Source organism: Bufo gargarizans, chromosome 5 (assembly GCF_014858855.1).
Source record: "Bufo gargarizans isolate SCDJY-AF-19 chromosome 5, ASM1485885v1, whole genome shotgun sequence".
NCBI lineage: Eukaryota > Metazoa > Chordata > Amphibia > Anura > Bufonidae > Bufo > Bufo gargarizans.
The window spans coordinates 351951236-351964619 of record NC_058084.1 but is presented as its reverse complement, the minus strand read 5'-3'; the positions used below and the strand labels follow the sequence as shown (position 1 = coordinate 351964619).

The 13384-nt window shown below is 45.0% G+C and overlaps 1 protein-coding gene across 1 annotated transcript in view; it reads left to right on the top strand.

Annotated features, from left to right (window-relative positions):
- The window catches only part of E2F3 (E2F transcription factor 3), a 30813-nt gene extending 19388 nt beyond the window's left edge, over positions 1-11425 (top strand). Inside the window, exon 7 of the mRNA XM_044293419.1 lies at positions 8630-11425. Coding sequence (XP_044149354.1) covers positions 8630-8886 — 257 coding nt within the window. The 3' untranslated portion in view covers positions 8887-11425. The remainder of the gene's footprint in view (positions 1-8629) is intronic.
- The last annotated feature ends 1959 nt before the right edge of the window (positions 11426-13384 follow it).

The following is a 13384-nucleotide window of genomic DNA, read 5'->3' as shown; positions in this document are numbered from 1 at the left end:
ATTTGATACACGTTAGCGAGACCAATTTAGAGTCGGTTTGGGTTACTTTGCAGCTTGATAATCATAAGTTAACTCGTGTAGGTGTGATATATAGACCACCTAGCCAAGTCAAAGAATTAGATCTACTAGAAATGGCTAAAATGACATCTAAAGGGGAAGTTATTATGGGAGACTTTAATCTTCCTGATGTAAACTGGAAATCCAAAATGGCTAGTTCTGCCTGGAGTACAGATCTTCTAAATTCCCTACTTGGATTACCTCTACTGCAAGTAGTTGAGGAGCCAACCCGGAAGGAGGTCATTTTAGATTTGGTATTCGCAAATGGGAATTTGGTGTCTGATATTGCTGTAGGGGAAAGCTTGGGATCTAGTGATCACCAGTCAGTGTGGTTTACTATAAGTACAATGACTGAGTCACACCACACAAAAACAAAAGTTTTAGATTTTAGAAAAACGGACTTTTCTAAAATTTGATTAGTGGTATACCAGTCCCGATCAGATTGGAACAGTTTCAATGGAGTCCAGGAGAAATGGGACTACTTAAAATTGGCACTATTGAAGGCAACAGATAATTGCATTAGGCTTGTCAGTAAAAGCAAAAAAAGGGAGACCACTGTGATACTTGGCAGAAGTGGCCAAAATCATAAAAAAATAAATAGCATTTAGTAATTATATAAAAAAACAGGCAAATTTATAAGAGGCAGAGAAAGCACAGGCAGAAGAGAAATTAGCTGTCGGTGAAAAAAAGGCTATAAAACATTCAGATACATAAATGAAAAAGGGAAACTAAAACAAGGAATTGCCAAATTAAAAACAAAAGGAAGGTGCTGTATTTTTTGCCCTATAAGACGCACCTAGGTTTTTGAGGAGGGAAAATAAGAGAAAATTTTTTTTTAACCAAAAGGTGTGATTTTTGGTGGGTTTTGAACGAATTGTGGTCTGTGGGTGATGCACTGTTATTGGGGGGGGGGGGGGGGGGGTCTGTGGGCGACGCACTTATGTATATAATCAGGTAATCAGCGCCTGTATGCTTACAGCTACAAGCGCTCGGGAGGACGGGCGCTGGCAGTGTGAGTCACTACATGTGCCCACGCCGCCTGCTTCATTCATAAAGTGGGCAGCGCAGGCGCGTGGCGTAGTGACTCACGCTGCCAGTGTCCGGCCTCCCTCCACTCTGCTACCGAGCGCTTGTACTTGTAAGTATACAGGCTCTGATTACCCGATTTATATACATAACAATTAACTATTACAGATATGATTATATACAGTGAGCGGGGCCCGTGTAGTAGAATAGTCACTGCACGGGCCCCGCTGTCATTATAAAAGCAGTTGCCGGCCCCTCCTCCCCCTCAGCTGATACACCCGCCGTATGTCAAGCTAATCATATTGTTTGTTTTTGTTTTTTTCTAAAATGGCGGAGGTGCAGTAGACATCGCTTATCTGGACTTTAGTAAGGCTTTTGATACTGTCCCACATAGAAGGCTTATCAATAAATTGCAGTCTTTGGGCTTCGACTCCCATATTGTTGAATGGATTGGGCAGTGGCTGATGGACAGACAACAAAGGATTGTAGTCAATTGAGTATATTCAGACCATGGTCTTGTTACCAGTGGGGTACCTCGGGGATCTGTTCTGGGACCCATATTGTTTAATATCTTTATAAGCGAAATTGCAGAAGGCCTCAATGGTAAGGTGTGTCTTTTTGCTGATGACACAGATTTGTAACAGGGTTGATGTTCCTGGAGGGATACACAAAATGGAAAAGTATTTAGGAAAACTAGAGGAATGGTAAAAAAAAAAAATCTGGTAACTAACATTTTATGTTAAGTGCAAGATAATGCACCTGGGGCGTAAACCCAGAATAAAAAAATCAGTGATAGTCCTAACCTCAGTATCTGAGGAAAGGGATTTAGGGGGTCATTATTTCAGAAGACTTAAAGGTAGGCAGACAATGTCATAGAGCAGCAGGAAATGCTAGCAAAATGCTTGGGTGTATAGGGAGAGGCATTACCAGTAGAAAGAGGGAGGTGCCCATGCCGCTCTACAGTGCACTAGTGAGACCTCATTTGGAGTATTGTGCGCAGTACTGGAGACCATATATCCAGAAGGATATTGATACTTTGGAGAGAGTTCAGAGAAGAGCTACTAAACTGGTACATGGATTGCAGGATAAAACTTACCAGGAAAGATTAAAGGACCTTAACATGTATAGCTTGGAAGAAAGACGAGACAGAGGGGATATGATAGAAACGTTTAAATACATAAAGGGCATCAACAAGGTAAGAGGAGAGAATATTTAAAAGAAACTGCTACAAGAGGACATACCGTATTTTTCGCCCCATAAGAAAAAATATATTTTTAACCAAAAGGTGTGCTTTTGGTGGGTTTGGAACTAATGGTGGTCTGTGGATGACTGGCACTGTTATGGGGGGGGGGGATCTGTGGATGACGGACACTTATGGGGGGGGGGGAATCTGTGGATGACGGACACTTATGGGGGGGGGATCTGTGGATGACGGACACTTATGGGGGGGGGGATCTGTGGATGACGGACACTTATGGGGGGGGGGATCTGTGGATGACGGACACTTATGGGGGGGGGATCTGTGGATGACTGACACTTATGGGGGGGATCTGTGGATGACTGACACTTATGGGGGGGGATCTGTGGATGACGGACACTTATGGGGGGGTTCTGTGGATGACGGACACTTATGGGGGGGATCTGTGGATGACTGACACTTATGGGGGGGATCTGTGGATGACTGACACTTATGGGGGGGGATCTGTGGATGACGGACACTTATGGGGGGTTCTGTGGATGACGGACACTTATGGGGGGGTTCTGTGGATGACGGACACTTATGGGGGGGGATCTGTGGATGACTGACACTTATGGGGGGGGATCTGTGGATGACTGACACTTATGGGGGGGGATCTGTGGATGACGGACACCTATGGGGGGGGGGGGAATCTGTGGATGACGGACACTTATGGGGGGGGGGAATCTGTGGATGACGGACACTTATGGGGGGGGGAATCTGTGGATGACGGACACTTATGGGGGGGGATCTGTGGATGACGGACACTTATGGGGGGGGGATCTGTGGATGACGGACACTTATGGGGGGGGGATCTGTGGATGACGGACACTTATGGGGGGGGAATCTGTGGATGACGGACACTTATGGGGGGGGGGGAATCTGTGGATGACGGACACTTATGGGGGGGGGGAATCTGTGGATGACGGACACTTATGGGGGGGGGATCTGTGGATGACTGACACTTATGGGGGGGATCTGTGGATGACTGACACTTATGGGGGGGGATCTGTGGATGACGGACACTTATGGGGGGGTTCTGTGGATGACGGACACTTATGGGGGGGTTCTGTGGATGACGGACACTTATGGGGGGGTTCTGTGGATGACGGACACTTATGGGGGGGGATCTGTGGATGACTGACACTTATGGGGGGGGATCTGTGGATGACGGACACTTATGGGGGGGGGGAATCTGTGGATGACGGACACTTATGGGGGGGGAATCTGTGGATGACGGACACTTATGGGGGGGGAATCTGTGGATGACGGACACTTATGGGGGGGGAATCTGTGGATGACGGACACTTATGGGGGGGGAATCTGTGGATGACGGACACTTATGGGGGGGGGGATCTGTGGATGACGGACACTTATGGGGGGGGGGAATCTGTGGATGACGGACACTTATGGGGGGGGGGGAATCTGTGGATGACGGACACTTATGGGGGGGGGAATCTGTGGATGACGGACACTTATGGGGGGGGGGAATCTGTGGATGACGGACACTTATGGGGGGGGAATCTGTGGATGACGGACACTTATGGGGGGGGAATCTGTGGATGACGGACACTTATGGGGGGGGGATCTGTGGATGACGGACACTTATGGGGGGGGGGGGAATCTGTGGATGACGGACACTTATGGGGGGGGGATCTGTGGATGACGGACACTTATGGGGGGGGGGATCTGTGGATGACGGACACTTATGGGGGGGGATCTGTGGATGACGGACACTTATGGGGGGGGATCTGTGGATGACGGACACTTATGGGGGGGGATCTGTGGATGACGGACACTGTTATATATGTGCCAGACCCCCCCCAGCCCATAACTGTGCCATCCAGATTCCGTGTCCCCCCCAGTATACAAATATGAAATGTATTATTTAATTAAGTTATTAAACATGCCCCCCTCACTCCTAATAGTACCGTATATCCTAATTGCTTCTGTATAATGCGGGCCGGAGCGTCACTCACTGACGTCACTTGCCTGCGCCGCCTACTTCATTCATAAAGTAGGCGGCGCAGGCACGTGCCATCAGGGAGTTACGCTGCCGCCCGCCCGGCCTGCATGCCGGCATTATACAGGATATACGGTACTATTAGGAGTGAGGGGGGGCATGTTTAATTTTTTTATGAATACATTTTATATTTGTGTAGCACTGGAGCGGAAGGGTGACTGCACCGCCTCGCCGCAATTGTCGGCCCCCAGCTCCTCCTCCCAGTCCCTCCTCCGCTCGCACATCGCAGCTAGTGATGTTAAACATGTCAGCATTCGCCCCATAAGACGCAGGGGCATTTTCCTCCCATTTTTGGGGAGGAAAAAGTGCGTCTTATGGGGCGAAAAATACGGTAGTTTTAAATTAGAGGGGCAAAGGTTTAAAAGTAATATCAGAACTCCCCTGTTTCCTCCCAAGAATTGACCAAAATAGTCATGTCATTACCCCAGGGTAAATCCCCGGGCCCCGACGGGTTGTCGAACGAATATTATCGTCATTTTTTACCCGCCCTTCTCCCTCACCTACTAAGTCTGTTTAATAGGGTAATGGCGGGTGACCCATTCCCGGCGGACATGTTGGAAGCTTTAGTGGTCACAATTCCTAAACCAGGCAAATCCCCTGATGTGCCCCAGAATTTCAGACCGATCTCCCTGTTAAATTCTGACATAACTTTTTGCCAAGCTCATTGCAAGCAGGCTCTCTCCCCTGATCCCTTCCTTGATCCATCCGGACCAGGCCGGCTTCGTGGCGGGAAGACAGGCTTCCGACAATACCAGACGCATTGTAGATTTGGTTAACTTTGCGGAGGTGCATTCTCTTCCAATGCTTGCAGTGACCTTGGACGCCGAAAAAGCGTTTGATCGCTTACATTGGGATTACGCTTTTTCCACTCTCCGAGGGATGGGGTTCTCAGGTCCGATTATTCATGCCATCTCCAGTCTGTACTCGCACCCCTCGGCGAGAGTGTGGGTTAATGGAATCCTGTCGGATCCGTTCATAATCACTAACGGGTCGAGACAGGGCTGTCCGTTGTCGCCGCTTCTATTTATTTTGGCATTGGAGCCACTGGCACAACACATCAGAAACCTGCCCACTATCTCTGGGATTGTAGTTGGCAATAGAGCCCACACAATTACCCTATACGCTGATGACATCATTCTCACGTTGACAAACCCCTCACAATCCCTCTCGGCCACATTCAATGTGATCTCTCACTATAGCTCCCTCTCGTATTACAAGATTAATAGCTCGAAATCTCAGGCCCTTCCTATCAACATTTCACCTGCAGATTTAGCCACTCTGAAAGCTTCCCACGACCTGGACTGGCAGTGTTCAGAGATTCCCTATTTAGGAATCAAGGTCACCTCGCCCTGTTCTTTATTATACACACAGAACTATGTCCCCCTTCTCAATACCTTGTCTACGGACTTCGCGAGCTTCTCTATGCAGACAATCTCTTGGGTGGGTAGGATTGCATCGTTCCAGATGATGACCTTGCCTAAGCTGATTTATATCTTTCGGGCCCTTCCAATCCCGATCCCAGCTGCATTTTTTCAGAAAGCCCAGGCATTATTGGGCAAGTACATATGGGGAGGTTCTAAGCCTAGGATAGCTCGCGAACTCTTGACCAGAAGGAGACGCGCTGGTGGAGCGGGTCTCCCAAACATTAGAGATTATTTTATAGCAATCGGCCTTTCCTTTGCTAGGGAATGGTGGGCGTCGAGTAATGAAAAAGCGTGGCAACAGATTGAGAGCCATGCGTTGAAACACGTTCCGGTTAGGGATTACTTAATCCACCTGTTGTGGGGTCCTGCTTCCCTCGCACCCACTCTGCTCACAATATCGCATGTGGGAGCCCTGTGGACCACCATACATAAGGCATCGAAAGATGATTCATCCCAGCTCTTCAAAATAGCCTCCACACGGGCTATTGAGTTGTCCATACCCGACATTAACTTAGCGCCTTGGCGAGATAAAGGGGTCATCACTATTTCCCAACTGATAGCTGACCACTCAATTCTCCCGTTTCCTACCATTCAAAGTGCTTTTGCATTACCTCACTCTGAAATTTTCACATATTTAAGAATACGTCACTTCCTTTCAAAGACCCTTCAATCCCCTCCACAGATCAACTCATCCGTGATGCGATTATTCCAGTTTCCCTCCTTGTTCAGAAAACACTCCACAAGATCACTTTATGACATACTGGGGGATAAAGCTTCTTTTGTTAAATCCCCTCCTGTCCTCAGATGGGAAAGGGATCTAAATAGGACCTTTTCAGAGGACTCATGGACTGATGCTATTGGATTTGTAGCTTCAAATTTCAAGTGTGTCACTCACTATGAGGCAGGTCTAAAAACCATCCTACATTGGTACTTTACCCCCCAGAGACTTCATATAATTTATCCTTCTACATCGCCATACTGTTGGAGAAACTGTGGAGGAGGCGGATCCTTACTCCATGTCCTATGGTCATGTCCCATCCTAAACGACTATTGGAAGTCAGTCTTCCGTTTGGTTTCAAATTTAGCGAGGCGGAAAATAGACCCATCCCCTGAGTTGGCCTTGTTGTTCATTGGGATTAAGGAAATACCGCTCCCGAATAGACACATTGTAGGCCATGTTTTGCTCAGCGCCAAATTGGTAGTTACCCGGCACTGGAAAAGTCAGATCCCTCCTTCGATTTTCGAAGTTATACAAGAGATTAATCAGACTTGCAGGTATGAACATTCATTACCCCCATCAACCATACCCATTAAATTGAGACAGGCGACTTGGAGTGAGTGGATCAGTGGTCCCTTCTACTCCCCTTGAGGAGGGAGTCCGGGATACAGGCGGAAGCAGCGGAGATACAGCTGAAATACGATACGGGTATTTCTTAACCCTTCCTTATGTGTGTTCCTCCCCCATCCCTCCGTTATTTCCTCTTCCCTAGAGGAGGCCTTACCCTAGGTTGCTCTGTGGTAATCCACAGCTCTTGGTTTGATCTGTTTATACTGTTGGTGTATACGGCGGCATGGCCTATGCTGCGGAATGTGGATAACACCTGTAGGTGTTTTGGCGTTACACCTGGGTTACTGCTGATATGTACGGTTATGGTGTATTGTGCATTATTGTGTGGCAGTGGCTGCGCCCACTGATGTATTGTCATAACGCACCTTCTCATCTGACTACTGTGATGGTGTCTATGTCCGAATACTTCTTTGTTTTATTGATAAAATAAAAAACTATTGAAACTAAAAGTAATATCAGGAAGTATTACTTTACTGAGAGAGTAGTGGATGCATGGAATAGCCTTCCTGCAGAAGTGGTAGCTGCAAATACAGTGGAGGAGTTTAAGCATGCATGGGATAGGCATAAGGCCATCCTTCATATAAGATTGTAAAGTATTTAGTATATTGGGCAGACTAGATGGGCCAAATGGTTCTTATCTGCCGACACATTCTATGTTTCTATTATGTCGACAGCCATAACTTTATTTATTTTTTATTTTATTTTTTTCCCCTTTTGTCTCCTGAGCTGTATGAAGGCTCGTTTTGCTGAGCAAACTTTGGTTTTTATTGGTAATATTTTGGTGCTGTGACTTTCATCACTGTCACATTTTTTTTGGGGGGGCGACAAGATGACCCAAAAAATGGTGACTTGTGTGTGTTCATATATAATTCACCGCACAGGATTTTTTTAAATTTTAATAGTTCAAAATGTTTTGGACATGGTGGTCTAATGTTTTATATTTGTATATGTAAAATTGGGAAAGGGTGGGATTTAAACAGAATATTAGTGCTAGTGTTTTTGTTTTGTTTATTAGCCTTCTTAGGGGGGCTAGAACATGTGATCCTTTGATCCCTTGTCCTATTCACCCTAATAGAGATCTATTAGGATCCTGACACCCTCCCTGCAGAGCTTTGCTGCCTGGGAAGCTTAAGAAAAGTCCAGGCTGTCATGGTAACAAATTGGGGTCCCGCAGTAAAACCAGATCCGGTCAGAAGGCAGAGGGAGTCACATCCTTCTGCCTTTACTTCACAGATGCTGCAATTGGTGTTGATAGTTGATCGCAGTATCTAATGGGGTTAAATGACAGGGTTCAACACGATTGTCATTCCCATCATTGCAGCCAGGTGTCTGCTGTATGCTACGGCCAGCACCACCCACGTATGGAGCCAGCTCACCGCAGCAACCCACTCCATACAATTGTAGGTGCACAATGGCGTACATGTACGACATTGTACGTTGATGTGTTAAGGATGTTTACTTTAACTATATTTAATCAAATCTATGGTCTTAACCTTATGCATTCTCTTCTGCAGAGTTTCTGTCGCCCAACATAGAAAATGTAAACTGTAAAGTGGAACCCATTTCTCCCTTAACATCTCCAACCAACCTGCTACAGCAAACGGAGGATCAAATACCTTTGAACCTTGACAGTCCTTTTGTGAACTTGCTTCCCCCTCTCATTCATGAGGACTATTTGCTAAGTCTTGGTGAAGAGGAGGGCATCAGTGATCTCTTTGATGCCTACGAATTGGAGAAATTGCCATCACTAGACGACTTCATGTGCAGCTGATCCATTTTACAATCTGGCCACCATGGATTGTCTAATACGGAATGCAGTTGGAATCGGAGTTGGCATCCTCTACTTGACACCCTATTTGCCTCTCCCTTTAAAAGGCATGTATTAATTGGTGCAGCAATAGCTGCAAAAAGTGCAGTTATTTGATGAAATATACTTGAGGCTATGCAAACTTACACGACTACGATGATGCTCCGGGGTTGCTGAAGGCACAAATCAATAACTTGAATCAATTTAGCTTTCTAAGTCTTATCTCAGTACTTGGTCTGGTGAAGTCGGTCTGTGCCTTCCTGTACTTTGCGTTCTCCCCAGCCTATGTGGAGAAACTCCACAATAAATATGAACTTTTTTTTTTTTTTGCTTATGCTGTGCGCATTTTTTCATTAACCTTTAGGCCACCTCTTAATCTAGAAGTACAAGAGCCCAAAGAAAAAAAACTTGCATGTTACATGTACAAAATACCTTTGTATGTGGAGGGGTGCACATGGTGTTCCCCTTCATGGTGCCCTGGCTCCACCATATCTTGCAGTGCTTACTCTGAACTGGGGTTTAAAGTGCCTATTCAATGCATTATGTACTAGGAGGGGAAGTTTCTAATTTATCTATTCTAATACACTGTTTTCCACGTTTGTTTTAATTCTGATGTACATTACAATAAGTATATTGTAATATGGTGTGACCAATCTTCCCATATAATCATGGGCAATTTAAGTTGTTTACACAAGGAATTCCCAAGGGGAGTTCGTCATGACCCGCTCTAGTCATTTTTTTTTTCTTTTTTGTGTGTATGGCAAGCCTGTTTCAGAATTACTGAATTATGTCTTGCAATAAATATGCTTTAATCAAATCATGTGACCTAAAATATGCAGCTTTGAAAGGGGGTAATGGTGCATTCACTTGTCAGTTTTGTGCCTGCCTCTTCTGTTGGTCATCAAACTGTATACTTAATTTTCTTTTCTCAACCTCATCCACTTTGCTACTACTGTACAATGCCGCACGTTCGCTGCACATAAATATGCAGAAGCAAATCTGCTATATTTATGCCATGTGCGACATACCCTATAGAATGTGTTCCTATGCATTGACTGTTTTCCCAATGGTGGTTCAATGATTCCTATTATGGTCTGACGTTGCTATACATAGGCTGCCAAGAGTGAGTTGGGGCGAGGGGTCCAAAGTGAACCATTCTCCTCAATGTCGTATGCCTTGATGGGAGTATATGGAAGGAGGCGGACTATACGTTTGATGTGCACTGAATCATCTTGACTCCACCTGTTTGTCACCTCAGAGCATAAATAGCTGAGGTAAACCGTACACCCTTAAGACCCTATTAGAAGGCATGATATTTGGGCAGGACAAGCGCCGATGGATGATTAACATGGACCTACTACAGTCTGTTGCAAAGTGAATATGAAGATGAATCATTACTACTGCAAGTCGTTCCTCCCTCATTTGGTTCTATTATCGAGAGCAAAATGGCTGATTACACCGGGCAATGTGCTGCTGATTGCGCATCTTTTATCCTGATGATCGGCTACTCTATTATATTACCCAATTATCAGGAGCAAGCATTCCTATGAACGTTTGTTTCTGCTAATTAGCCCAAATATCATTCTAACAGGACCTGTAGATTGCTGATGGCTGTCCTCCGAGCAATCTGTGAGGGAAGGTGAATAAGCTTCTTGTCTCCAGTGAGAACAAAGAATTGGGCATGCTAAATCCCAATACGCCTGATCTTTATCTGTTGGGTGAGTCGCTACAGCCCCACGTACATTGAGTAGATAGCTGGTACTTTCCAAAGCGGCAGACGTTTTAAGCCTGGGATGGCCAACCTGTGGCTCTGCAGCTGTTGTAAAACTAAGTTCCCTCCATGCCCTGCTGATGGCTGCAAGCAGTCTGGGAGTTGTAGTTTTGCTGCAGGTTGCCCATACCTGTTCTAAGTTGTATGAGCACCTTTTTTCTTTTTAGAGGCAGAGTGAATGCACCATTGTTCAGATCTATCTCACAAGCTTGCTGGCATTTTAGCTGCTATCCAGGTTTTACAAATCCTCAGAAAATGAAAGCATTTGGGAGCATATATGAACTAGTACAATGTGAACAGTGTTACTCGCATGTGTGTGGTACTGTGTGTGTGTACACCATTTTTTAGAATTTATTTACAAGTCTATCCATAGACAGAAGACCTGAGAAATTGCTATTAGGAAAACGTAAGATATTTTTGTATTTTATTTTGGGTCCTTAAATTAAGATTATTTAACATTATAGTCATTGTGGAGCAAAAACTTCTTTTTTTGTGGGGTGTTGGTGGGTTTGTTCGTCTTTCTGCATGGATAGGAACAATTCACTAAAGTACATTTTAATGGAGAAACTTGATTGAACTTTGTGGTTTTAGATTAATTGTAAAATAATGTAAAAAAAAAGTTTTAATGCTATTTGTATATAGATCATTTACAGGATGTCCCTGTACTGTAGCTATTATGTTCTTTACATACATTTTTGTAAAGCAACCAATAAATATTTGTTTGTTTTTTTTTCAACTTTGTATGTGTAATGAGATGTCTGTAACAACTTGCCATGAGCAACAAAGCCAGTTCTACTGTACACCAGTTTTGATCAACCCAATTATATAGATGTCAGGCAGGTTTGGACACCTGGGACCACCACCAATGAGCTGTTTGAAGGCCATAAGTTCTCTTGAATGGGACAAAAGCTGTAATTGCACTGCACCGCCACTATAACGTAGATGGTGTGCAGTTAAACAATGCAGGTGATATGGCTCTTGCATTAGCATCATCACTGCCCCTTCAAATAGCTGATCGGTGGGGTGCTGGAAGTCTGACCTCCCAAACGGATATTGATTCCTTATCTTGAACATAGGTAATTAATATCTGAAACCAGTATATCCCTTGAACTGACAGATGTGTTCTTTTGGCCTCTGGTACCATCCAGTGGGGTTTCCAGTCTTCAGCTGCTGTAATAGCACTACACACTGCTCTGTTCCATGAAGAACAATGGGAACTCAAACTGTTGAGTTGGTGTATTTCTTCAATAGCTTGCTTTATTTATGTGCAATGTCTTACTGCGGCGTGTTTCGGGGCAGAATGGCCCAATCAGGCAGTTGTAACATTATGCGCTCTATTCTAGTTTTCTTCCATGAAGAACGCATGCTGCACAGTATATAGTCATAGCCAAAAGTTTTGAGACAGACTTTTAGTTTGCAGCTTCAATATTTTTAGATTTGTTTTGTCAGATCTTTCTATGGTATACAATGGTACTTCAGTATAAGTAACATTTTATTGACTCTTGCACAGCCAAAGCCAGAAGTGAGTGTACGCTGGATCCACTTCTGCCAAAAAGCTGTGACACTACCCTTAGTCACTCTTCACACCATGGATTTGCAAGGTCAAAGTGGCTGTGGTTTAAGTTGAATGCTGTAGATCTGCTTGCAGTTTAGCCCCTTTGAATAGTGCTAAACTATGGACACCTGCTGCAATGTCTGTCTGGACACCATGTTTAAACGGTTGGTTGCATTTGAAATGAGTTATGCCCCAAAATTCTGCTGTCAAGACACTGAACTATGCTTTAAGGTTTTTCATACCAGTTTGTATAGGCATTTTCCTTTCACCTATGATGGCGGCAGGAGAGAGTCAAACCTATGGTGTAAAAAGGTGACGCCTCTCCTCTGCATTTCCTTTCTGTCTTTGGAGAGGACACCAGTGTGGTGGTCCAGGTGCTATCCTAGATGAACAGGGGGTAGTTACTCACTGCTGATTTGAGGTAGCTGGCCCCAGATCAGTGTTGGGTGGCTTCCCCACTCTACAGAAAACTATAGTTTTACTGTTACCTTACTACTTGCTAATGTTAGCCCTGCGGGTGCTGTTGCCTCACTGAAGTGCTGCATAGGGTACTGGAAGTATGGAGACATGGGAGACAGAGCCTTCATCCCTGGAGGGGGTCCAGTCATCGGACAGGTTGTTTTAGGGACACACATTTCTAAAACTGTCATTTAAATGAATCCTATTTTTTATTGCAGAAACTTCTGCAACCAAATCTGCCTTGTGTGAATGCAGAATGCACCTTAAGGCTGGTAACTCCATTGGATAATGAAGTGTCAGTTAAAACCTAGTTTAAAGACAGCATCCTTTTTTTTTTATTTTTTTTTTTATTTTCAAGATTCCACTTTACTCGTGGACTTTCTTTTTTTTTTTTTTTTAATATTGCACCATTCCAGAACAGTGTTTTCTGAAGGGGGGTTATCCAATCCTATAAAATGCCCCTCTATGTTGAATATGCAGCTGCTTTTCCCGGTGTGTGGCTGAAAGCATCTGATGTTGCGGGTGGGCGTGCGGAGCAGCGGATGGGCATGAACCTCATGGGTGACTCTAGGGAGACTTGTTGCTGCCCTAAATCCCGGACACCGGATGTTTTTCATCCACACGTGGGGAGCCAGGCAAGTGTATTCACTGTGAGGCCCTGGCGCATGGGGAGGGTG